This window comes from Oculina patagonica, chromosome 13, assembly GCF_052425735.1.
Source record: "Oculina patagonica isolate OP01 chromosome 13, crgOcupat, whole genome shotgun sequence".
Lineage (NCBI taxonomy): Eukaryota > Metazoa > Cnidaria > Anthozoa > Scleractinia > Oculinidae > Oculina > Oculina patagonica.
In genome coordinates, this window is record NC_135770.1 from 19950336 (window position 1) to 19978045 (window position 27710).

The 27710-nt window shown below is 38.9% G+C and overlaps 2 protein-coding genes across 3 annotated transcripts; both read left to right on the plus strand.

The window, feature by feature from the left end:
- The first annotated feature begins 35 nt into the window (after nucleotides 1–35).
- Nucleotides 36–2033, plus strand: LOC144634606 (cyclic GMP-AMP synthase-like receptor 1). The gene has a single exon (XM_078493621.1). It carries the CDS (start codon nucleotides 36–38, stop codon nucleotides 1305–1307), a length of 1272 nt encoding a protein of 423 aa, XP_078349747.1. The 3' UTR covers nucleotides 1308–2033.
- Nucleotides 2034–4726: 2693 nt separating this feature from the next.
- On the plus strand, nucleotides 4727–26745 carry LOC144634596 (uncharacterized). 2 transcript variants are annotated; one of them, XM_078493609.1, is made up of 13 exons: nucleotides 4727–5103; nucleotides 9019–9184; nucleotides 10080–10272; nucleotides 12460–12680; nucleotides 14209–14260; nucleotides 15510–15724; nucleotides 16679–16794; nucleotides 17721–17751; nucleotides 20581–20626; nucleotides 22146–22254; nucleotides 22779–22836; nucleotides 23728–23785; nucleotides 24393–26745. In XM_078493609.1, the coding sequence occupies exons 1-13, from the start codon at nucleotides 5099–5101 to the stop codon at nucleotides 24422–24424; spliced, it is 1302 nt and encodes a 433-aa protein (XP_078349735.1). In that variant the 5' UTR covers nucleotides 4727–5098; the 3' UTR covers nucleotides 24425–26745. The 2 variants fall into 2 exon arrangements, with proteins under 2 accessions (XP_078349735.1, XP_078349736.1); XM_078493610.1 differs by having other exon boundaries at nucleotides 10080–10257.
- The last annotated feature ends 965 nt before the right edge of the window (nucleotides 26746–27710 follow it).

Genomic DNA, 27710 nt, shown 5'->3' on the forward strand with positions numbered 1-27710 from the left:
GAACGCCTTGAAGAATTTTCATTTTCCACCAAGAAATGGCGCTGAGTGAGTGTATCATGTATTTAGATGAAAATTTCGCCAAGCTTCCTGATGACAAAGAGACCCAAGATATTCAAAAGGCTATAGAGGAAGCAGTTTCTTCGTTGCTCAAAATTGTCGCTACTAGTGACCACAGATTCGAGAGCAAACTTACACTATCTGGTAGTTTTTACGAAGGGACTAAAATTAGACAAGCTGATGAATTTGATTTCATGGCATGCCTTTCAAGACTCTCGGACATTTGTGATATAGTATACTTGAACAAAAGGAATAAACGTCATGTTCTAATGCAAGTTCTTTCACACGACGAAGCAGAAGTCTTGCATTTCTGGAAAGAGTTTTGTGAAGAAGTCAATACGGAGCCTTTTAGCCGTACATGTTCAAATCAAGGGACTTTTCCCTGTTTAGACGGCAGCAAACTCAAGCAGAAGTTCTATTCGTTGTTAAGAGAGGCGTTTAAAACGATTGCCTGGCCTTTGAATCTGAAATTCCTGACATCAACTGGTCGTGCTTTTGATCAGATGGGTTTAAGTGGAGCTACACAAGCCGCTGCATCAGAAAAACTAGATTTTCTTTGGAAAGATCGCTTGAAGGTGTCGGTCGATTTAACCTTGGCCATAGAATGCAAAAGGTGGCCCTCACTATCGGGGATATTTGATAGTCTCATAGACGAAAACCATCCGGCCTTCTCGGTCAAAAACGAAATAAAGAGTTCCGGATTTCATGTTGTTCCAAAGCTTGGAGCGATTTGGAGAATTTCATGGTCTCGGGCAGAGGCAGCTTTGCTGAAATACATTTTCAGCCAAAACGAACAAGCTGCTGTGAGCTATCGTGTGGCAAAACTGATAAATGAGACTCACTTTGTTGAAGTCAGGGAGGATTACCCCGATATACATGTACCCATGACTATATGTGAAAGTTTCTCCTTGAAGCATTTACTTATGTTTCTTGTGATATCAAATCCGTCATACTTAACAAGAAGCTGCAGTGAAATACTTGTGGATCTTCTTCAACTTTTGCTGGACGGTCTGAACACTGCAAACTGCCCACTGGTTTTTCTTTCTGATTCCAGTAGCTTGAAAGCCGGGCCATTACTTCAATGTCATGCCGTGGCACTAAAACAGTGTATAAACGTTCTACTCAGTATGCAGGAGACAGAGAACTGCCAGGTGCCAAGGACGTGTGAAGATTTTTTTAAAGAAGAAATACCGGTTGTATTGCCTCGTCCACCAAGAAACATCAGAAGTTACAAAATAACAAAATTGTAGATGTTAAAAATGGAAGCGAACGAAAATGGTTAATCCCGGTCCAAACAAATGTTGCTGTTCCTTGTGTTTAGTATAATTTAATTTCATTCCTCAGTTCTTTTTACAGCTGTCACAGCTGATGCATGGGTTCACCTAAAATGTAAAGTTTTACGCTCTTTCAGTAATTAGTCCGGCAATAAGTCCGCAAATTAGCTTACAACGCGCAAGAGCTTTTAGATTGCAAGAAATGGTTTCTCGTCTCATCAAACGTTGAGTACGTCCTGTTTACAACTCCTCTATTTTCTTGTGTCTATCTCTGAGAAAGGGGCTCGTGCAGTTCGAAGCCGATCTTATGCGGCAAGCTTAGGAGAAAACTGATCCCTGAGGAAGTCTCAGCCACCAGTGAATAAACCTGCCTCAGTATTCATCTGCGCCTACTGCAGCAGGGACTGCCACTCCTGCATCGGACTCATAGCCACAATAGCCAGATCACCCACGGCACAATTCCATAATCCTCCGGGAATGACGGATGCCTACTACTACTATCTCTGATCGTTGAAAGCGGGACCGGAATCACGAGAGAACTGGACGCTAAACGGGAGGCGCGAGGGGGTGGTTCGTGCTTCGCTTGCTGTTTCTCGATCTCCTGTTCTAGTTTGCGCTGAAAAATAAAGACGCAAACCGTGCGTGCGGTGTAGTGTGTGCCATTAAAGATAAGTGTGTTTATTTAGGAATGAGTGAAAATTGGACTATTCTTTGTTATGAACTTAAAAAATGTTAGGATTTAGGTATATCGAAATACTCATTATCACTAGAATGTTTAACGAGAAAGCATTTCCAAGGGTCTTTATCTGAAAAATCAGATTCTCATGGCGAACATATCGCCCTGCCCCGCGGAAAGCGTCCTTACGGGCCGGTTGTCCAGGCCTACAGCTCTTAAAAGCTGGCTAAGTCCCTCATCCGGAATAAGCAAGAAAGGCGAGAGACTTAGTTCTTTCGCGCGTCTTCGTCTTTTTATTACGCGCCGTTCTTCGCGCTAATTCCTAACTAACCGAACGCCTGGAACAGGCCATTCCGAAAGACAATCAAGCGAAGTCAAAACGCCTGGTTTGAATTGTGGAACAGATAACAGAGACTGAACAGGTTAACAGTTTAAATGTTTTCCATTCCAAGTCGATCCAAGGTTTATGGATCGATGGCTGGAATGGAATGAAAACGGCCCAAAAACCGTACGCTCATTTCCCGCCGCTTTCTAACCGGTCCGGGCAATGAGAGGAAAGAATGTGGGATTATTCTCCTGACCAAAGCGGCTGATATTCCGGCGAGCCTTTCATGTAAGCTTCAGTGCCGCTTCCTATATCGAAGTCCCTCCCCCTCTCCTCGACAGATAACTGAGCTTTTCTTCCAAGTAGATATAACTATTCTGTTTTTCCCGGATAATTTTCTTAACAACACAACAACAGAAGCGGATCAGTAGGTGTAACAGATACTTTCTTTCAAACATCACTTCGTCTTCAGCGTTCTTTATTTCGTTTTCTCTCCTTCGGAAGCCTATATTTCAGTCTCATAACGACGGATCGGGCCAAATAAGTTAACGTGCGTACGATCGAAAATAAGAAAGTAAGGGTCGATTAACGAAGAGTTGCCTGTTCGCAGGCTAAACGAAGAGAAGCTTTCTTTTGACCCAATCCCCCCAGTCTCGTTTTCCCCCTTTCCGTCTTCGTTCGAGTGTTTTATACATCCACAAAGTCATTCTGAGAGTTTGGTCTATATTGGCTATCCACTCAGCGGTTAAGTTTGGCGGGTTTGTTCGTAAAAAAAATCAAATTGCAGCTAATTGCTTCCACACCCTAAAGACCCTAAAGACAAATTACTTTACCACTGATACCCTTCTATATCTAGACTAGGCCGGTCATGGGGACATGAAGAGGTTGGGATGTATTGGACATGTGTTGATGATGTCACAAATAGTCGTCTTCAATTTTTATGTGAAACAATAAAAAAAAAAACAAGCAAACAAGCAAAAAGGAAAACGTCAACTTTCAAAGTAAAAAGTAATGGAATTAGAAAAACTTCAATTTATAAAATTGTACAAGCGCTGGAATGTACAAATTTTCTTTTTTGGGCCAAGAGGGATCAAGAGAATCGTAGCGCGTATCAGATTTGATTTGCTATCAGTCGCTCACTCTTTGATCTTTTGTAAAAACTGAATTAATGACATTAAGCTTCAAATGACATAGAATTTTAGTTCACTCTGGTTTTTAGATGATGTACACAAGAGAAATAATCGCTGGCGAGCAAGGATGGGTGAAAAAAAAAAAACGTGTTCAAGTTCATGCACTGGGTTGATTTGTTTAACAGGAGCCACTGCATTCATCCGGTGTAAGTAATATATAAAAAACTACCAGGCCTCTTAAGAAACAGGCAAAATGGCTCTTGCCATGAATTAATAAGTAACACAAAAGCCATGTCATAATTTTTATTCCTCTGCAGAGGCTCCTTCAGTGGGGGCAGGCGAAAAACACGGAAACTGAAAATAGGCATTCTCGTCCCCATAGCCCTTTCCTTTCTCTTAGCCGGCTGGGCCTTGGCACGAGGAAACAATGGGCTCTGGGGACACAGGATTTCCAGTCCTAGATTCTAGGACTTCCGGTCTTCATGTATGCAGTCACGACGTTTCAAAAGAATGTATGAGAGAGCCGTTACGTTTTCGACTTCCGTTTAGGAATTCTTTGTTCCAAACAGCCAATCAAAAAAATTCGAATTAATTCAAAAATCCTATGTCCCCAGAGCCCTCCGTTTTCTCGTGCCAAGCCGGCTAAGAGAAACGAAAGGGCTATGGGGACGAGAATGGAAAATAGGATGAACGCGTTCCCCGCGCGCCGCGCGCATTCGTTTCGATTCTCCCCATGCTCTGCGCGGTTACGTACGAAAAAAAAAGAGGCCTCTGCGGAGGAGAGAGGGAGTCTTGCCGCTCAAAGAATCTTAAAAACGTCTGCACCCAATGCAAGCTCATGATTAGCATATCTATTAGGCACTCTTTCAGTCTCGGTCGGCATGCGCAGTGAGCCGCAAGCAGACTTGTCTAGTTCTGGTCTTGAACCCAATGGGGGAAGGATGTGCAGGAAAATTTTGTAAATTATTCCTGCTCATCCAGGAATAGTGCATGGTTTCCTGACCGTTATCATTATCCGTGAAGCGATTTCCGCGAAGTGTGATTTTGTGACCCATCACCCCGGGCACTCACGATCACCCGCATTTACTACTAAATATATCCGATAAAAAAATAAATATTACTAAGGAAGCTCGTAACTATGCGGAAAAACAACACTGTAGAAAAAGGATTAAAATCTCACGTGAGATTTTTATTACATTTTCGGTCAGAAAAACAAAACTCACTTCTACCGACCGAGTAGGAGATTGGGGTGAGTCTTGGATGACGTCATACGGCGGCAATGGCGGCGGCGTAAGGTGGGCATATCCGGTGGGAACACCGCAAGATAAAGACTATCATACCTTCCTTGTTGGCCAATTTTCGGAAGTGAAAGTTCAGACTGGCGTTCTATTGAATGATTGTGGACCTTTCTTCTTTAACACGGAACTTAGAAGGCATCCCCGTCGATTGGAATCGACTAATTTCATTCAAACAACAGCGAGGGTGCGGCGATTTTCAAATAGCCGAGTTTCAATTTCCCAATCAAACGCGTTGGAGCTAGTTTATCATTGAACAGTTTTGGAATTGCAGTCGTTTGGTCGAGCATTGGATACTTCAATTGCCCCGTAACGATTATTGTTGATTGTCATATTTCAATATGAGGTAAGAATCGTTTTCTATTAGCTTGTGATCTACTTTTAACGTGACAGGACGTGCGATGAGTCGAGCATTCCCAATAACAAACTGCCATCTCGTGAAACCCGTGCAAATATTTTGTGCCTTTCATGTTTGTATATAGTAGATTTGTGATCCCCACTGGTTTGTTTTTCGTTAATTCATCACGAGTGTTTTTTCGTTTCAAACCATCAACTAATCTTCCCGGCATATTTTATTGGCAGTCGATGGATTCGGCATCGGCATTTGGAACATGTAATCGCTTCGAAACTACAAACTTGAATTCTAAAGCATCCCCTGAATTTGCAGTGCCCCCGGGTAGTCTTTGTATAAACTATAAAGCAACGATTTGGCAGGGGGCTATAAGGAAGTAATCTGAGGGAATATATTTACGTGATGCCACCTTACTTTTGTAAGGATTACATGATTAAAGTTGACTTATTATGGATCAAGTTGGTCGTACATGTACTTCTGTCGTTGGAACGAATGAAAACATGCGACTTATGTAAGCATGCATGTACTTCAGCCAGCTGGAGGGGAACTGTTAATGAATAAAAGCAGATGTAAATATTTTCTCCGTCTTACTTGGGGCATTTTGCATTAGCAGTCCCTAAAACCATTCAAGTTTTACAAGCTGAAATGTATTTCTTACACGCAAACTTAGCCAAAACGACAAATTGTTTTCATATTCGTTCGTGGGGTGGCATTTTCAATTGGGTTTCGTTTTGTGAAGGCGCGTTCTTGTGAAATCTTGTAATCTATATTTTATAAACTTGTCAGTTTTGTTTAGGCAGTCTTTTGGTGTTATCTTTTACAAAAGAAAAAGAACCGTGCTGCCGACTTGTTTACAAACGTAGCTGGGTCTTGTGGCAGAGTGCATGCTACCTATATATGATCAAATCGCCGAAAATGCCGGAACTCTTAGAATCTTACTGTACAAATGCATTTCAGTTTTCGCTGTAATTTTTACTGGCGGAAAAGCGAACTTGCTCTTTTCAAGGGATATCTATCAACGAAGGTCTTGCACGATCTAACATGCCTGCGATCGAGTAGAGTCATAATATTTCTCGGAAATGGATAAGTATTTCAAGCAAAACAGAAACATTATTATACTAACATTTTCTTAGCCCTATCGACAGAGACGATTACAGATCGATCAGGATAAACAATATAATTTCCCAGTGGCGTGACTTTTTTATTTTAAGATTTGTCAAGGTATTCGACTTCATAAAGTTATATTGTTCCGGTTAAATTAATTTGCTGGTAGATAACAGTCAAAATGATCCAAGTCTCAAGATGCTATCTGTCGTAATTGTGTGGCGATCACGAGACATAATTCTTCTTAGTTTCTTTTCTATCCAAAAGTATTTTGTTAATTTTCAGTTTCCTTGTAGCATTACAGGATGACTGGTTATATTAGAAAATGATGGTGTGTTCAGACTTGTTCAATGTTGTGTTTATAGACAGTGTACTCGAATGGAATTTTCTGTAGTACCATTGATATTAATTTGATGATAACAATAGTCTCCTCTCTCGCTATGTAAATAAGCAGGCTTTGACAGTGGGATGTATTCTCCTAAAATAATGTTCCGTCTGAATGCATGCCAAAATAAATATTTTTACCTAGTGGTGATTTTTTAAAAAGTGTGAATAAGGAAACTAAAGTACATGAAACCTTCAAGCTTCTTCATACTTCCCCAGAATAATATTTTCAGCAGTCTCGCAACTTGCTATACAGTACACGTTGTGATGTAGTCTGCTGTCTTTGAAAAATGGTAATTATTGTGATCACGTTCAAATATTATAACAGTCCTGTCATTCTCTATTATAATAATATTAATTGATACTGTTTTGTAAATGGTTCTGCAAGAATAATTTTTGTTTCCAATATTTTCATTGATATATTTGCAAAACCTTGTGAGTTGACTACCTTATTACATAAAATTTTCGCGACACTTTAATTTTGCGATTTTTCACGATTTTTAAAATATCGCGAAATTACAGTGACGCGAAAAATAAGTGTCGCGAACATAAGATGACGTGAAAATTAAGTGACCGTCATCGCGTTTATTATTAAAAAAAGGATGAATTTGTTACTTTTAAAAGGTTTAGGAAGTTCTTATATAAATCGCTGCTGCCTTCCATTTCCAAGCAATACTTCTTTGGTACATAACTTAAAAAATCTCACTAGCTTCCATGTTCTTTGTGATGTATCCATTCTCACTGTTGTCTCTACTGGTACCTCTAAAGCTCCTTTTATAAATAGTGGCCGTAGGAAATGTGCGTTTTTCAATTACGAAGACATCAGCGCCTCTTGAAATAAGGAATCTTGTGCAGCGCCTGATCTTACAGTAGATTGTCAAAAAATAATCAAACTTTATACGTTATTGTTAAAATCACGAAATAAAAGTGTTTTTGGATAGGACATTTTCGCAAGATCGCGAAATTTAAGTGTCGCGAAATATCCGATCTCCGAAATCGCGAAATAAACATGTCGCGAAAATTTCATGTAATAAGGTACATTCTAGGGACCCATAGGGGGAAGGGGGTCCAGTGGCACTTGGGTGAATCTTAAAATAACTGGTGCCCAGGCTGTTTCGTTGAGGGTCATTCCAGGTCTTTTTGTCTCTTGTTGGAACTTGGCGAGAAAGATTATTGTTTGCTGCAATTTGGAAAGGAACAGTACAAATTATATGAAAATAAGTATAAAAGAGACAGTCAAATTATATTTGATGAGTTCTAATAGATTTACTAAAAGCAAAATCTCTATATTCTAATACAATGGGCTGGTGTTAAGACACTGTTTGATCTTGCTTGTATGTCTCGTTGTTTACCAGATGTCACGCTTCAAAATAATGCAACTTTTGTTGAACAATAACAACAGGCAGAAATAGAATATAGTAAAATAAAAAAATTAGTTGTTCGATTGGATGATGAGTTGCTTGTTAAAGCACTTTACAAGAAAAATTAGTAACAACGCGAATCAACGTTTTGATGTATCAAATATCATTTTTAAACATTTGTTAGTGTTCAAGTTGTTAAGAGTCCAGTTTTTGAATAGCCATTAGGTTCCATTCCAATGTGCGTGATAGTATGTAAGTATCAGTCATCTGTGAATAACTTCGCGCGAATTGCTGTAATCTTAAAAATGATGTTTGATACACCAAAACGTCAATTCATGTATTACTAAATGTTTCTTGTAAAGTTGATCGATTGAAGCAAATTTATGAAGAAAATGTATTTTTTGCATCTTTGTGACTCCATAATGGGTCCATAACCAACATACCGGTATCACCTTAATTTGAATATATCCTTACAATGCTAATGTGTGCAATCACCAACATTACTTCTTATGTCAAAAAATGTAAGCTGTTAGTGTTTTGTTTACCCCCATTACACCCTTGCTCTCACACTGTCTCACACTTTTTTTAGCAGACTCCCCATTGTACTTAACGTTTGTACATTGGTACAGTTGTTTTTGTCTGGGTGATTATGTTGGGGGTATTGTTATCAATGGCTTTATTGACGTTGCCCCATTGATTTTCCCCTTGGAAAGGCCCCCGTTTCCTCTTTTAACTTGAGTTGTTGCCATTTTTGCACTTACCGTATTTTCTCAATTAAACGCCGGGCCCTGAATAAACGCCGGGTCTCCAGGCTATATTTGAAAATAAACCCCTTAATCATTTGTTCAAGGTTTAATATGCGTTGGAAATATTGTTTACGTATGTGGCTGTCAAAAATAATGAATAAAAATCATTTCTTAGAAACATAGGGCTTGAACAAATTGCTGGAATCAAATAAACGCCGGCTCTATAGGGTCAAGTTTGAAATAAACGCCGGGGGCGTTTAATCGAGAAAATACGGTAATATAATTATCTTGTTCTTTGTTGTCTCTTACTGTAGTGAACAGTCTATTGCCCAGGCGAGGGCATCTGTAATGCTCTACAACAATGAACGAAAGGAATGGGAACACTCAGGTGGTTCTTCAGGAATCTCCAGAGTCCATGTTTATCACCATCCAATCAATAACACTTTCAGAATAGTTGGCAGAAAAGTTCAAGATCACACGGTATGTTGAAAATAATTTATTGTCAATGTTCACATGCATACCTGCTAGCTCCCCTGGATTACCTGTGGGTCATTGGTTGAATGGCCAATGCCCCGAGTATTTGTCCAATACACTGACAAGCTTAAGGGTTAGGGATATTTCTACAAGACAGTTGAGGCATGGAAGCATAACCCTGATCGAGATGCCCGAAATACTTGCGTGAAACTGAGGGAGGAATGACTTTTGCAGTCATGGCAGTGAAAGAGTGGAATAAGCTCCCTACTAACATTAGATCTAGTCAGAATGTTAAGCTTTTTAAAAATAATTATGTTAATTACCTTAAGGAATCATACGTAGGTCTCGACCATTTCTCTATTCCATTAGTTAAACTCTATTTTAGTACTTTGTTTTTAGTCATTTCAATTGTATAATATAATGAGGGCCACTAGTTTCTCAGTTTTTAACTGTAAAGTGTTTTTACCCTCGTTAAATAAAGTTATTATTATTATTATTATTATTATTATTATTATTATTATTATTATTATTATTATTATTATTATTATAGACCAAATCTCCCGGTCTTCAGACAGGCTGCAAAACCTCTTGGATTTGAGTTTGAAGAATACATTTTCACACTTAGTTTGGCTGACTTTTGGGTGATGTTACACTTCTATTTTTGAGAATTTGGGATGTTTGTGGCATTCTTCATCAAGTAGTTAAATTGACAGACCTTGTTAAAATTTTGGTTTGTCATACATGTACAATCATGTAGTTATGTTCGCTGAAAATTAGGGCTAGCATCTTTGCACATGTGCTGGGGTTTGTGATGTTACACCTTTGATGTATGAAGACTGACCTTAGATTTTATTTAGGCTGTATTTTTATAGAAATCCAAAAAAACTTCTTTGAATTTCAGGTGGTTATAAACTGTGCTCTGGCAAAAGGATTAAAATACAATGAAGCAACTCCAACATTTCATCAATGGAGAGATCAGAGACAGGTCTATGGCTTGAATTTTCCAAGTAAAGAAGATGCACAGGTCTTCGGACAGGCTGTTACTACTGCTTTGGATAACCTCAAGAGTGGCAGCACTGGTATGTCAGTGGAAAGTAAGAACATTCATTGGTAGATTGTTGCATTTTAAACAGCTGTTTTCAGGGTTATGTGTGTAGCAACTATGAGGGGGGCGTAAAGGGGGTCCGAAAAACCGCAAAACCGCTAAGAAATACACTACAAAACCGCAAACCGCATCAAATTTTACCAAAACACCGAAACCGCAATTTCAAATGAGATAAGACTGGATCTGAGCCGAAGATCTGGCCTGGAATGTCATCAAGTCAATGTATCATTGGATAAAACAGTTAAACACATCAAGTATTAACTGAAAGAGACTTCAATTACAAGCCACAGGGCAAGTTTGCTTAATAACTAGTCCAGTCCCTGAACTCTCTCTTCCGCGCGCCCTTTATAGGGGCTGAACCCAGGCGCGCAAAGAGAGAGTCCAGGATAACTTGCATGCGCATGGCAGCACTTTTGAAAACGCGTGCGCACAGATGATGAGTTCAACTACGCGACCATGTACTAAAGTTAAAGCTGGATCACCGGAATAACTTTAAAAAAGCCTAGTTTTCCAGTCAGTGTCTACTAAAAGCTAATGGCCAAAACACAAAATCGCTATCCGTCAACTATTCCTAGTTTTGTAGTTGTTTATTGAAATGGTTTTGGATTCAATTGACTACAGTTTTTTTCTTGCATATATTCGCGTGCTTGGTCGCGTAGTTGAATTGGTCGTTTGAGCGAGCATTTTTAACCAAGCGCGCGCGTCCCAAGCAAGTGACGCCACACTCCTCGCTTCTGATTGGTTCTTTCTGTGCATGCACATGCAAGTTATCCTGGACTCTCTCTTTGCGCGCCTGGGTTCAACCCCTATAAAGGGCGCGCAGAAGAGAGAATTCAAGGGACTGGACTACTTAATAACGAACCCTGATTGTGTAAGCTGAGACGCTGTAAAACAAAACACTTGGCTCAAGCTTGAAGCAAAACAACCGAATGTGAACGGATCCAGTGGAAACGTAAGAGAATCATATTACCGCAGTCAATTTTCTCACCGACTACCACGACCTAAAATTTGTAATAACCGCACACCACGTAGTCTTGTAAAACCGTAATACCGCAGGTTAAAATAAAAATTACCGCAAAACCGCACGAAAAATAACGCAAAACTGCATCACTGCAAACTCTTACGCCCCCCTCAACTATATTTCACCCAGGTTTTTTTACTTTCATAAATTACTACTTACATTTACAGAATTATTTATTTAAGATCATTGTATTTACTAATTAGAAAGGTAAAGTAGGGTCAGGGCCTGGTGGCCCATACAGCCGGAGCTTATCCCGGTTTCTGTAGCATTAAGCAGCTAGAAGTATTGCTACTCCCCCTGGATGGGATGCTAGTCCATTGCAGGGTTACCCCCCAGAAGTAAATTCACTGGTACCTATTTATACACCTGCGGTGGAGAGGCACTGTGAGAGTAAAGTGTCTTGCCCAAAAACACAATGCAGCAACCCGGCCAGGGCTCGAACCTGGGCCATTTGACTTGGAGTCGAGCGCGCTAACCATTAGGCCTAATTAGTTATTCATTATTTACACTTAATAATTAGTGTTAAAACTTGTGTTTAAGCCACACTCATAGTTAAGCTGCACCCATAACTTTCAACCTTTAAGGTAAAGAAGTTGGTTGCTGTTTATGATAAGCTTGGCCAAATCTAATTTAATCAACTCTTAGAATACTTTTTAAAAGCTTCTCTTTGATCCAATTCCCAATAACTTTCAAAAGAGATGCTCTTTTGACAAGATGTTGTCTTTATTGGTAAAACCCATTGCAGAAAACAATGATATTTGAATGGAAATTTTACGAGCACAACAAATGCGAAGAATACGAAACGACTGCTTATAACTAGTAAACATACAGTCATTAAAAGAGTGAAATCTGGACACCAGTCACGCTCAGTAAACGCCATGGAAGTTCAATTTTACAAAAGCTGTGCATGAGTACAATGTTTACTAAGCAGTATGGAAGCCATCGATCAGCGAAAAACCTGTTACTTAATTAGAAACAACTACTGGTGAACAATATTGGGGTTTACCCCCCTTGAAAGCAATGGTCTTGTAGATAAGCTGTACCCACGATTTTGAGCCTAATTTTTAAGCAAAAAGGTGTGACTTATACACAAGTTTTTATGGTATATCAAGTCTGTATTAGTTTTTATGTAATAGATTTGTGTTTTTTTTTTAGCTGGAATCCCGCAACAACCACCCATGACACAACAGCCGTATATACCCGCAAGCAACGGCAGAGGCCATGAGCAGGATGAAATGCTTGCACAGATACGGGATCAGCCACATTATGATGCCCATGAACAGTATTCGCATGGGAGGACGCCTCCTGCTGCTGTCCCAGATAACAGGTCTTACCGCCCTCAGTATGATGGTCCTCGTGAGACGGAAAGCCCCAATGTAAGTGTTGTGTTAGTTACTGTGGTATGTTTACCTATTAACTTGGCCACAGTTTTCCATGGTATTAACTTTACTAGACCATAGAAGTTACATGTAATACAGTAAAAACCCGCGTGTAAGAACCTATTTTTTTAGAGTTTGGCAAAACAGGTTCTTGTATTTTGGGCTACTTATTGACAGTTTAGGCAAGGTAGGTTCTTAATTAGGTTCTTAATTTCCACAGAGTAGACATTGTTGTTGATTATCGGAAAATAGTATAAAATCTGGTCTGTTCTTCATTATAAATAATTATTAATGTACCCATGTTGCCAAAAGTCCAACAACATTAATTGATCAATGATGGTGTTTGGTTTTTGGTAAAAAAAATATATATATATAGAAATTAAATACCTTAACCCCACATATAAGAACCTGTTGAAATTTGTTTGGCTAAACAGGTTCTTATATTTTGGGGTACCGTATTAAAAAAGCAAATTTCTGCCAGAAGGTTCTTAAATCCCTTGGTTCTTACACGCAGGTTTTTACTGTAGAGCAGTTTTCAATTGAGTGTCGTAAAACCAAAACCAAATTAATTACTCTGGCCAATCACAAAGGACGCAGACAACCCAGTGAACCAATCAAAACTCGAAGCAAATACATGTAGCTGGCATGAAACGCGGGAAAACGTGCGCGAGCTAGTCACGATTAGCTTTGGTTTTACTCCTGATTGGCTGAGAAAGTGGCGCGAGATTTTTAAGCCAATCACTAAGCGTAGTAATGCAAAACCAAAGCAAATGCAATTTACTTTCGACACTCAAGTGAAAACCGCTCTATATCAGACACGAGCGACACTGTTCATCAGGATATCCAAATGCTGAGTTGAAATTACAACATGCAGCCGAGTATTTTTGACGAAATTCAAGTTGTTTGGAAAGCCGCTGAAACACTGTCTTGAGTGTTTTTTATTGGTTTTTTTTATCTTCTCAATTGAAACAAAAACTACGGAGTAAAAAGATAAATAAAATTGTAAAAATCTATGCTAATTAAGATTGGATATCCAAACCTCCTTCACAGTTATGATTTTCTTTGTTTTAACTTGATGAATTATTAGAAGTTAAAAACTCAAGTGGAAGTAGAGTGAAACAAGTGGTTTCAATGCAAGGTTGGACATTTATGTTAAAACCATAACTAGGGTCTAATGCAGCTGCCCCTCTGCTCCTATTCATGAGTATTAGCCGATTGACACCTGGAGTATTTTGGAATGAAAACGACACATTTTTGAGACATTTTTGGCCTTTTCTGGTCAGTTACCAGCTGAATTAGATCCAAGCTACTCAAAATGGCATTTGCAACGATGAAAGCATGCCTTTCTGTACATTAGCATTGTTTTATTACGTGCACAAATCCAATCAAATCAAGTTGGAGCAGAAATAATTCCTACATGTAGTGTCCTCATGTTGAGGAAACCAGCGGAATTAAGTGCTGACCTGGTAACCAGCCCAGGCTTAAAATCAGACTAAAAGATTCTTTATATGCATATATTTTTTAGTCAAGTACTGCATCCTTGTCAACATCTCCTGCACCACAGCCAGTTATACAGAGTAAGTTATGATTTTGTTTACTTACGTCAGGGCTCGAAAAAAACTTGAATTCCAATTTGCCCATAGGGCAAGTAACTCTCAAACTTTGCTTGCCCGGGCACTTTCCCCCTTGCCCATGCTCTCAAACCTATTAATAATTCATGAAATTAAGTTAATTGATGGTTTGGCAGGGCCCTCGCCCGTCGGGCAAGTCAGCATGAAAAGTCACTTGCCCGGCAGGAAAATCTACTTGTCCCGGACGACCGGACGGGGGTTTTGGTGAGCCCTGTTACGTGTAGGCCTTTTGATGTCACATGGTGCATACTACCATTTTCAAGCTATCGTGAACTGCTTACTTTTTTCTGGGTTTTTTCACATTATAAAACATTCAAGTTTGTCTAGACAAACTGTTGCATTTTACAAGTAAACCAATTGATTTAAAAAATCCCCCCCCCCCCACCCCCCATTCATGGTAGCTCGAAAATGGAAGTAATGATTATAAGTATTCTGGTTGCTTCAAATCAAATAAATTTTTTTGGCATTATTATTATGCTTCATAAGGGTATACTGAGTCATGGATTTAGCTACATGTGTATACTGAAGATATTCCCTTGTGTACTATTGATCCCAGATGTCTGTTGTAATGAGTTTTTTCAAGTCAATATTCTACACACCATGGTTTTGGTCGTAGATTCAAAAACGGATCATTTGATCACAAAACATTTCTCATCAATAATGTGACTATCAAATTCATACTAGTTGTGCAACGCTTTCGAGTGGTATACTATGGAATATCCCACGAGTCACTTGTATTTTCTCGGTATACACACGAGTCTTTAGGCGAGTGTGTATGCCAAGAAAATACAAGTGACAAGTGGGATATTCCATAGTATACCCCGAGAAAGTGTTGTGTAATATTTTATACCATGCCATAGAAAATACGCTTACTAAATTTCGTCGAGAATACAGTCGCAGCGCACTATGGGAAGGTTGGGTTGAATACCGTCGAATATACAACGGCTTTCCTGTATTCTGATTGGCTGTATTTTCTATGGCATGGTATAAATCATGGTATGATCACTTGTTTTGAATCAACCAATGAGACCAACATTGTGTGAAATGGGGGAAATCCATTTCAAAAAACATCTGGGAACAATAGTTGGCTGCAATCCTATTTGTTTACTGCTCTCTAAAAGTACACTGCAGTGACTTTACACTAACTCAGACTTGGAGCTGACTGAATTATTGTCATTGTTGTTGTCTTTGACAGGTGTGCCTCATGCCCCTCCCGTGCCAGCAGCGCCACCTGCTCCACCTGCTCCTCCAGCCCCTCCTGCCCCACCCGCTCCACCGGCAGCACCCCCTGTCCCAGGAGTAGGAGGACCCCCTGCACCTCCTCCACCCCCTCCGGCACCGTCACCAGGTGGGGGCGGTGGGACATTAGCTGATCAGATAGCCGCAGCAAAATTAAAGAAGGCAGCTAAGGTAAGGGTGACCAGAAATTAGCAAGTACAGGTAACAGGACAGGGTCTGAAGAAACTTAAGTTCCAGCTTGCCCCTCTGATAAGCAACCCTCAAATAATACTTGCCTGGGGTAGTTGTATACTGTAAATGATCTAATAAACGCCCACTCTCAAATAAACGCCCCATATCTAATAAACGCCTCCCCCGAAGTGTAAAGTTTGTATTAGACGCCCCTCTCCAGTAAACGCCCCATGTCTAATAGATGCCCTGTGTCTAATAGACGCCCCCCTCCAAGAATCATCTCAAAAACCAAGGAAATGCTCCATAGAGTAAAATCGCACAATAAAGTTAGTTTTTTGCTTGACTTGGACACCAAAGAGGCCAACAAGGCCAACATGGTTGACCCCGATGACGATAAAAACGTCGATATAGAACTATGAATGGCATCTCTGGCTTTGCATTAGCGCAGATTAGATTAGTCTCCTACTCACCAACTCTTACTCCACGAGAAAACTACCCATCCTATTTGTTTTGTTGACGTTGTTACTGTTAAATTGAAATAAACGCCTCATATCTATTTAACGCCTCCCCTACGACCCCAAAAAATTAAAAGACGCCCCGGGCGGATATTAGATCATTTATGATACTTGTGATTGTTAATTTTTTATGATTTAGTCACCAGATAACTTGCCTGGGCCCCAATGCCTTGCCCTTTGGGCAAGTGAGAATAAAAGAATAAAAAGTTACTTGCCCAGCAAGAAAACTACTTGCCCTGGATAACCAGAAGGAACTCTTTTGAACCTCAACTTACAGTACTTCTGATCATCAAAATGTTGCGTTGTGCAGGAAAAGAAACTGAAATGGAAAACAAGGAACCTTAACTAGTGAAATCAAAAGCTTGATACATGTCACATGTACAACTGTTGTATGTTTTGTTTTTGTGTTTTGTTTTTCATTTAAAACCTTGTTTTTCAGGCTGAAAATGAAGGTCCCAGAACTGACAGAGCAAATTCAGCAAGTCGTGGTGGTGGGAAGGCCATTGGGGGTGGAATGGACATGATGGCAGAAATGCAAAGAAAGCTTGCGGCAAGGTGTGTTGGTAAAAGTAAAGTCTGCATTGAGCCTAAGAATGAAGCAACTAGGGGTATTTTTTCTTCCTCCTGGATGGGATAATAATCCAACTAGTATCCCTGCGATGGGGTAACCCTGCGATGGTAAGTCCATCGCAGGGTTACCCCTCAGCATTAGTTCACTGGTACCTATTATACACTTGATTGGACAGAGGCACTCTCAGAGTAAGAACACAACACAATGATTTCTGTTGGGGGAGCAGGAATAGCGCAGTGGTGAGAGCGCTTGCCTCCCACCAATGTGGCCCGGGTTCGATTCCCGGCCCGGTGTCATATGTGGGTTGAGTTTGTTGTTAGTTCTCGTCCTTGCTCCAAGGGTTTTTCTCCGGGTTCTCCGGTTTTCCTCCCTCCACAAAAACCAACACTTCTAAATTCCACTTCGATTGGGAATACACAGCCCTACAAGCTTATAGCTTTAATTCTTGCTGTGTCTAAATAAAAGTACACGTAATGTATTTTAACCTGGCCTGCTTGATCCCGAGTCCAGCATGCTAACCATTTGGTCACCATGCCTCCCACTGTGTGTCGGCACATCTAACCAATACAACAACACTCACATAGTTATCCAAGTTGGGATGATCACTTAAATTTGATTGTTTTGACCTTGTCTCGTTCAATGTTTATATTGGTTAGAAAAGTGGTAAAAGTTCATAAGGCATGTGAGCATGATTCCCTTCACTTCCATTGATGTCAAATGGCAAACAGCAGACAGAAAAATGAGAAATTTTTGCTGTTGGGTGGACAAAATAAATGCTCTTTACATTCACATTTGTTTGTTTTTTGTTAAATACAAAAGTGCCTACTGTAATGCTGTTTGTTATTGCTTCTTACACTGTACAAGTTATCATAACGAAATTAATATAATTATGTTTACTTCCCTTTTTTAGAAAAGCTAAAGAAGAGGGCAGAGAAGTGGAGGTGAGACTGTCATTATTTTTTAACCCTTTAAGCCCCGAGGCGACTGGTCTTTTTCTTAAATCAATAAATATTAACCAGATATCTATGTATGATACGGTCCATTTGAAAGTTATTGATCAGAATAATTTATAAAACATGTCAACAAATAGTAAGAAAGTTACGGTCTTGAAAGAAATGGCTTTAAAACATAAAAATAAAAAGGTTTAAAAATGTGTGTATCTCTGTATACAAGTGGCCCCCGTTTTATGAGGTCCAAATAGGCGTAGAAATTTCTGTAGAGCTGTACGCTTCTACACATTCCATGATTCCTAATCCATAAGTGGGTAGCTCTGGAAATCATGAGTTTAAAATAGGAGTTAAAAATGAAACGTAGAGCCGTTGAAGCGTAGATTTTAAAATGAGAATGTAGAGCCGTACAAGCGTAGAGTTTAGAATGAAAATGTAGAGCCGTACAAGCGTAGAGTTTAGAATGAAAACGGAGAGCCGTAGAACCGTAGAGTTTAGAATGAACTGAAAACGTAGAGCCGTAGAAGGGTAGAGTTAAGTACATTATTAACAATTAGACGGCAAGCTCGAGGTCCGGCTGATAGTTGCGAGGGGCGAAGCCCCGAGCAACTATCAAAAGCCGGTAGAAACCGAGAGCGAGCCGTCTAATGTGTTAGCATAACCCACTGACCGATCTATTAAACACAAAATATAGCTAGAGTTAATTATTGAATGTTTTGATTGATAAAATTCAGCGAAGACTAAGCGCGCGCTCCGAGAGCCTTCTACGGATCAATAGTAGGCACCTGTGTAGCCAATCAGATTGCGCGATTACCAATAGTAGGTCAGTGTGGTTATGCTAATAGCGTATAGTACACTTCTACAAGCGTACTTCTGTATGTCAGTGTTCATTCTAAACTCTACGCTTCTACGACTCTTGAAAGCATAGAGCTGTAGAAGCGTAGAGTATAAAGTACACAGCGTAAGGACACTTCAACAAACCTGCGTGTTCATTTTAAACTATACGCTCTACGGCTATACGTTTTCTAAACGGTGCGCTTATTATTATACAACGTTATACAGCTCTACGTTCTCGTTCTAAACTGTACGCTTTTACGGTCCTACGTTTTACTTTTTAATTGTACGCTCTAAGGCTCTACGTTTTTAATCTTAAGTATATGCTTTTACGAGTCTACTTTTTTATTGTAAAGGATATGCTTCTGCGGTTCAAGTCGTTTTTATTCTAAACTGTACGCTTTTACAGCACTTCATTTTATATTGACGATAAAACGAAGTTATTTGGCAATAAACACAAGGTTTGAGAACGGGCAAAATTAATTTTCATTTGTATTACACAAGGACGAGTTAAGAATGAAAATGTAGAGCCGTAGAAGCGCACAGTTTAGAATGAAAACGTAGAGCCGTAGAAGCGTAAAGTGAGAATGAAAACGTAAAGCCGTAGAAGTGTGCAGTTTAAAATGAAAACGTTGAGCTGTAGAACCGTAGAATTTAGATGAAAAGTTGGGCTGTAGAAGCAGAGTTAGAATGGAAAAATAGAGCGTAGAACAGTTTAGATAAAAACGTGAGCGTAGAAGTAGAGTAGAAGAAAGAGAGGAGAAGGTAGAAGGAAGTAGAGCCGTAGAAGGTAGAGTAGAGTAGAGCGAGAGAAGGAGAACGTAGAGCGAGAAGGAGAGAAAGAACGTAGAGCGGAAAGAGAGAAAACGAGAGCCGAGAAGAGAGTTTAGAATGAAAACGTATAGCCGTAGAGTTTAGAATGAAAACGTTAGGTTGTAGAAGCGTACAGTTTAGAAGAAGCGTAGAGCCGTAGAAGCGTAGAGTTTTATATAATGAAGAGTAGGGCCGTAGAAGCGTGGAGTTTAGAATAAAAAGTTGAGCCGTAGAAGTGTAAGTTTAGAAGAGTAGGCGTGGGTGTAGAGTTTAATAGAATGAAAAGTAAAGTCGTAGAAGGTAGAGTTTAGAATGAAAACGTGAGCCGAGAAGCGTAGAGTTTAGAATGAAAACGTAGAGCTTTGAAGTGAAGAGTTTAGAAAGAAAAGTGAAGCATTGATAACGAAAAGTTTAGAATGAAAACGCCTGACTGTACCAATCTACGGCTATACGCATTTTCAACAGCACTGTCTTATCTGTGAGAACTGTACAAGTAGAAGCGTAGAGCTCTACGAAAATCTCTACGCCTATTCGGACCTCATAAAACGTGCCGGGTATATCTGTATATAGTAGGTATACCCCTAAACTATAGCTTATTGTGCAGCTCTCAGGGTCCCAAGCTTAGCTTAGGTAGTCAGATCTTTTTTTGAGCTCTTTATTACTATACCAGCACACTACATACAAATTATACAGTTACTTACACCTCTGACAATAAGTTACACTACATTACGAAACATATTTTAATTATATTGCATATATTTACTTACTTACAAAAGATAGATAGATCAATTGACAGACAAACAGATATCTAGCAAGATGGCTAGACAGACAGACAGATATTAGGTAGAAAGACAGACAGATACTAGGCAGACAGACAGACAGAAAGACAGACACATGAGTCTTGATTGTTTTTAAAGATTCCAGCTTGTGGGGTCATGTAATATTTCAATACCTTGTGTAGAAACATTGACCTTATTTAGTTGCTTTTAATTAAATAATTATTATTTAATTAAAAACAACTAAATAAGGTCAATGTTTCTACACAAGGTTCATTGTAAATATTATTTATATTACATAGTAATATTATATTGATTATCAAATTTTTCCTGTCCTCCCTTTTTCTTGTTTCAATGTCGAGTCCCAAGACAGTAATTAAATTGACATTTTTATCTGCAGCCTGTCAGAGAAGAAGTCGAAACAAGAACAGAAAGAGCACCATCTGGTAAGTAATACCGTTGCTTGCATCTAAGCGTGAACACGTGCCGCCGAAACATGATCTAATTGGGTATCAAACGTGGCATGATTGGTCATCAAACGTTTGAAGTTTAGCAGACCATAACGGCAACTTTAGCGCCGAAACTTCAACACTTTCCGGTTTCAAAACAGTTGAAATGGCGGAAAGATTGGATATCCAGACTTTCTTCGACAAATTGATCCTGATCTGTGTCGATATGCATTTGCAGGTTCACTTGAATCACTTCTGGTGCAAAGTTTCACCTGTTCTCAGTGTTTATGGTGAGCATTTTGAGCGTGAAAGTTGCCGTTACGGTCTGCTAAACTTTAATGTTTCATGACGAAACATGCCATGTTTGATACCCAATTAGATCATGTTTTGGCGGGTCGTGTTCACGCTTAGATGCAAACGGCGGTATTCTTTTTGTTATCTTTGTACCTTCCTTGTAACTATGGTTTCACCAGATCCCTTTGGCCAATCACGGCAGATTAAAGAACAGCCAATCAGAGGCTATTAAAGAAAATCAGGGGAAAAATTAATATGTGGGGGCGGGGAGGATGGAAAACGATCTGAAAACAGTGTTTAGAAACAGTGTTTAGAACACAACCTTTAAGATGATTTCCAGTCCGTACTGCGCAGACTCAGGGTTTGTTTTCATTTTTGTTTTGAATTCGTTGAAACGGTACACTTCGGTGATAGCGTACATGAAGTTTTTTTTTAGTTCGCCATTACGGATCGTTTCGTTGAAGAATTCACGATGAGCTAAAACGTCCGTTTGAAATACCGTCGAGCTTCTTTTACTCCTTATTATTGTTTTGCAAGGATATCTGGCGTTAATAATGAAGAAAAAGGTAAGTTTTGTCCCGGAATTTTTATTTTTGCTAGTAAACATTCTTCTGTTTGTGAGACTCACAAACATTGCAGGCGGAGATTGTGCAGTACGGACTGGAAATCATCTTTAAAAGTAGAGAAAAAAGAAAAAAGTACATCAGGCCATCTTGGTTTCTGCATTAAGAAGCTACTTCATGTACATGTGGGAGTATTTTTTCACTCCTATGCTAGTCCCCCCCCCCCCCCTCACATACACACACCAAGAGAGAGACTGTGGAAAGGAAAAATATCTTACCCAAGAAGACAACACAGTGGAACTCAGGTCACTTAACCCTAACCATTAGGCTGCTGCTCCTCCCCAAGAAATCACACTTTGATAATTAAAAATATGTCAAGGTTTCTTGTTCCAACTTTACACCCGCTTTCAGTGTTGCCTGTATAGTGACTTCCTGTCGACGTGCATATTATTTTGATGTGCTAAACATAAAAAGACTGTTCGAAATCTGCCAATCACAGCCCACTAGTACGACCTCCTGAATTTGCGCTCTCATTTGCCCGAAAATAACATCGGTATTCATTGGTTGTAGAAATATAACTGTGCATGTAACACTGAAAGTGGGTGAAACTAGATTATATGAAATTGATTTAGCGTATGTTTTTGTGGATCTCCTTACAGCATCTCGCTCAAATGTTAGCAACCCTCCACCTGCCCCTGCGTTTGGAAACAACAATGTCAAGACAAACTTCCTGTCAACAGCAAAACCAACAAGTAATGGCGGTATCAGGTAACTCAAGACAAACTTTTCAAGTCAAGTCATTTTATTGTCAGCTGTTTGAAATCAGAGCTTGCCATATCATAAGCTTCTCTATTGCTAGCTGCGGACTTTGCTTTCATTGCACGTTTTGTGCAATCTTCGATATTTTTAAGCAGATCTTCTTTTTATGGACTAAAACTGCAAAACAGTGTAGTCAGTGTAATTCACAGCCTTACAAAAATCTCACTTCAGCAACAATATGCAAAGGAAAATACCGGTATTTAACGATTGCTTGGTTACGGACATTGTTCTGTTTGTCCAGCGTTTGATGTTACTTTTGACATCTATCTTCTTTTCAAGTTTACTTTTATACGACCCTGAAAGCTTGAAGCTTAAATCTTCGCTTCAATGTTTAGATCTTTGTTTTTCTTTGGTAATCGTCGTGTCTTCGATTTCTTTGAAAATACCCATAGCGGGGCTACAATCATTGATTTGTGTTAGCTCCAGGAGACAACAGTCACTGTGGTGATCATGTCTGTTTACTTTTTTTGCAGGAAAAACAGCAAGAGTGAAACAACTTTAAGCAATGATCAGCTTGAAGAATTAAAATTGGTAAGGCCATCCATCTTTTAATGCAGTGTAGCTGCTGCACTCTGTTTCTTGAGGTCATTTTATAGAAAGATGTTTTTCATGTGCAGCAAATTTTGCGTTATGTGATTTATCCCCTTTCCCATTTCCCTGAAAGAAGCAATAAATATATATTAGGTATTCATGACTGCCTGGCCTTCCTACTTTGAGTGGGTAAACAGATAGATGGACATACAGACGGATTTAAACAGACAAATGGCTCAGTTGGTAGAGCACTGGTAAGGATCTACCGGTAGTCCTGAAGTCATAGATTTGAATGCATACCTAGGTCAAAAAATTCTTTGCCTCTGTGGTCCCTAATTCCCTTTCTGGGGTAAATGCACAGAAGAAAATTCCTGGGCTACATAGGTAATGGTCAAGTCTTTATACGAGCCTAGTGGCTCATCACGCTGGAGCTTATCCCAGTTTCTATAGCATGAAGCGACTAGGGGTATTTCTACACCCCCTGGATGGTATGCTAGTCCATTGTAGGGTTATCCCCAGCAGTAAAAAATTTGCCGGTACTCATTTATACACCTGGTGAAGAGAGGCACTATGAAAATACCGGTAAAGTGTCTTACCCTAATTGTTTTCCAGCTTCTTATATAAGTGCTGTTTGGTGCAACATTGCATTTGCAATAGTTATTGTACTCTGAAAATCATGTTATCCTTGCCACAATTTACCACCTATGAATATTACCTATAACAACCTTCTCCCATGGCCTTGTAGCTCAGTTGGTAGAGCAAGGGTTGCCAAAATTGTTGCTTCAAATCCCACTAAGGTCAAAGAATTTTTTTTTTGCCTCCCCTGGTCCCCGACTTTCTGTCCAGGTGTCTAGGGTTAACAATTCTCTAACAAGCTGTTTTCGTATCCAGGAATTACTTGCTGAATTTAGACAAGAACTGGATGCTGCCAAAAGGGAAATAATTGAAGGTAAGTTTGCATGGAAAAACTGACAAGAGATTTGCAACAGAAAAATGCTGATTGCAGTGGGAAAGGCTTTATCCTCCCCCCCCCTGCCTGGCCCGCCTCTCCCTTCTTTACTCCCCTTTTGTACGTTTTTTTGTACATGTAATAAGCTTAAGTGCAAAAGATACGAATGAGATTCATGCAATTCACTGTTTACCTTTGTTCTGCGTCATCACTGTGCCTTGTCAAGGCACCTTAACCCTGCATGCTGACTTTCTCTCCCCATTATCCAGGCATACAATAAAAACCCGTGAGTAAGTCCTATATTAAGACTTAGGTAAATTTTCTATTTTTTTATTTTTTTTAAATTTTTTCTAATTATTTTTTTTTAGAAAAAAAAAAAAATTTGACCCAAAAAAAAAATAGAAAAAAAAGGAACAAAAATAAAATTTTTTTTAAAAAAAAAAAAAAAAAATGTGAAACATATAAAGAGAAAAAAAAAAAAAAAGGGGTAGTAGCATTTTTTTCTCACAGGACTTGTAATTAAGCATCATTTTATTTTGTTTTTCATGCCACAAGTTAAGAGGCTTTTTGTGGTTCTTATGCAACTCTTTCATTTCTTTTCTTGCAGCTGTGAGACAAGAAATCTCCCGACTTCGGTGAACTACCACCACACCTCTCATAAGATGTAATTGAATTAAGAGGTGAACCTCTGATTAATGGAATGGAATAAGATGCTTTTTCCTTGGCTGAGATCATAAAAAAATGTCGAAAAAAACTGTGAGCACACTCCAGACAGTCGACTTCTTCTAAAGTAGAATTTTTACTTCGTAATTGAAATATCTGACATAATTTTTGGGGTGTACTGAAGCCCCTTGTAATAAAGGACAATTAAAACAATAGAAGTGCCTTACTAGACGCTTAAATAAAAAAAATATGTATGTTAATACATCAAGGTGATTTAACCTTAGATTACGCAGGACATGTAGAGTGAAAAACTAATAAATTCCTTTATATAGATTTATGCAAGGTTCAGGATTGTTAGATTTTCTCCACATTTTAAGTGTGGGGTGCAAGACTTATTTTTATGCATTTGAACCCCAAATAATGTGATGGAAAACTGTTGAATATTTCCTCTCCTAGTTGAAATTCATTAATGGTCAACTTGGAGCATAATTAGGGGCCCCAATATTTTCTCAGTGGTTTGAAGACACTTACACAGTATTTCAAACAAAATTAATTTGCATGTGAATAGCTGCTACAGATACCATTCATTCCCTGTTAGGAAGTGTTAGCATCAGTAAAAAGGTTGGTCTGTTGTATTTGAGCAAGTCAGTCATACATTACTACATGGAATATTGCCATACCACAGTGATCGTGCAGGTTCTAAAAGGTGATTAATGTAAAAAATGGAGTTTACAGGGTTACTTTCCTGAGTTAACAGGGACCTTCAAATCAAAGTACAAGTACAACGGATTGAGTACAATTTACTATAAATACAACTTTTCAAACCTACTGCTTATACTTATGATTATCACATTTCACACCCGGTCTTGTACAGATAGTCTCCTTATTCAACTGGTCAGCAACAGGGAGGAGTCAGGGCTCTTGGAATGAAACTGGATATAAATTCAGAAGTCATACTCATACCCAATTTCGTACTTATACTCTGACTCTGATGTGAAGGTCCCTAATCTACTTGTGGATGGAGACCGTTATCGTACTTTGTTGCTTTTACATTGTATGAAACACTTACTGCTCCTCTGGTTTCCAAGAAGATTGTGGCTCTGACAAATTCTCATTCATTTGTTACTTTTTCGTACTAGAAACCTTTTTCAGTCTAGCCTTTTTCCTGATCTCTGCTATCTAGTAGGAAATTAATTTTTGTTATGTATGGTAAAACCTTTGTTGAGATTTGATTATAATGTAAGATAATTAATTGAGTTAATTTCATTGTTTGGGCAATGAGAATGTTATTTTTGATTTATTTTCCTACTAACACTATTCTAGATACGATTACCATAACTACCTTTTTTTGTTCTAGTTTACCAAAACTACCTACAATACTTAATATTGTTCTAGTTTACAAGTTGTAATGGAATGCCTCCCTGTATCAACCTGCAAATTCTCCCCACTGGTCTCCATACATTTACATTGTACTAGCTGGGAGAATTTGAGTTATCATCTTAACATGTACATCCCTGTGGTGATCAGTTGCTCTATTCTTCCTACCTACATATCTGATTTTGTATTCAACTGAAAATTTGAGAACTGAGGAGAAATATTCTCTTTGAAGGGCAGTCTTTTCTTTACATCTTGTATTTGGGCTGGTTTTTACTTAGTGACAGAGTCGGAGTCAAACACAAAATGTATTAGGATCTAGAAAAAATAAAGCCGAAGGAGTCTAAAGGGGTATTCCATTTCCATTGATCTTGTGAAAACTAGATTCTGCTTGGGACTCTAACAATCTAGTTTTTACTGGATCATAAGCGATGGAGTCATAAGCAGAATCAGAGGAAAATTGAAACATTCTGATTCTATCGACTCAGATTGCTCAAGCATATGACTCTGCTTACGACTCGGATTTTCAATTTTCTCTTAGTCGTAAGTGCCCTTATGACTTTGATTATGATTCCTACTCTGACTTTGTCGCTAGTGAAAACCAGCCTTTAGAAATTTGCATAAAAAAATCTTTGTTTCCATAATTTTAATGCAGTTCTTGTTGGTAATTTTCCCCGTGGTGATCATATCCCTCATTCCTGTGATCACATGCCTAACTGGTAGCTTTGTTTTTATGTCTTATGAGAACTTGGCTACTGAACAACCCAAGGGCTTTGGGTTACAGAGGTACTATAATACTCTAAGGTATATGTAATTATTTTTTGTTCAACAAAACAACAGTGTTCTTTTTGTATTTGTAGTTAATATTCATAATCTTGTGGGAATGAATCATACCCAGACAAAAATAAATTGTTTCAAGCAAACATTGAGATTCATTTATTTTATTTTCACAAGCTAGTGTAGTCCAGTTTTGAGCATGGTGTTGTATGACAGTGTAGCGTAACATTGCGTGACAGTATGAACTTAATTCAACTTGCAAAGTTGCCAAACATCAACCTTTCTCAGTCTCTGGTAATTATTGCTTTTTTAGATGTAACAGTAAGTCAATGATCTCCAGAAGATTTTGAGATTGTGGGAGTTAAAAAAATATGACATTAAGACAGTAAAATGTGATCTGAAGCCCTTTTAAAAGTAAATGTTTTGGAAAACCTTTCACGTGCATTGCACACTACAATCCACCTTTCAAGAAACATTTTTAAAAAGTAAAATCTACATGTTAACTCTAATCAAAGGTATGGACAAGGTTACCCATGAAGTTTTGTTCTTCCCCACCCCTAGTCAATGTTGATTTACTCAAGGTCGTACTGCGAGGTTGACAGCATTTTACAAAATAACAATATCACGTTCACAGGATTGATAGTCCAAAGTACTCCCTTCCTATCTCAATCCCAACCTTGTTCCCTGGGTCTCTCTCTCTCCCCACGCCCAAGAGCTAGAGATCTTGTGGGTGGGGAGAGAGACCCTGGGAACGAGGTTGCCTCAATCCAACTCAAAGTTTCCCCATGTTAACCCCTGGGGTAACTTATAATAATAATGATATTATTTTAAACAGGGGGTCCATTTCACCGCAGTGCTTTTCAATGGAGCCCTGTATAAAATAAATAAAAAATATATCTGACATATATACTTGATTATTATTCAACTCATGAGCACACTGCCCATATATGGTCAAAATGTTAACGTTATCTGTCATCCGTACATAACATATATCCTGTGATATATGTAGGTTGCGAAGATTCGTCCGAAATCTCGTAAAACGCTGCATAATTACAGTTTTTCTATCTGCAAAATGTGTTTCGTTGACAATTTGTTGAATAGGTAAAGTCTG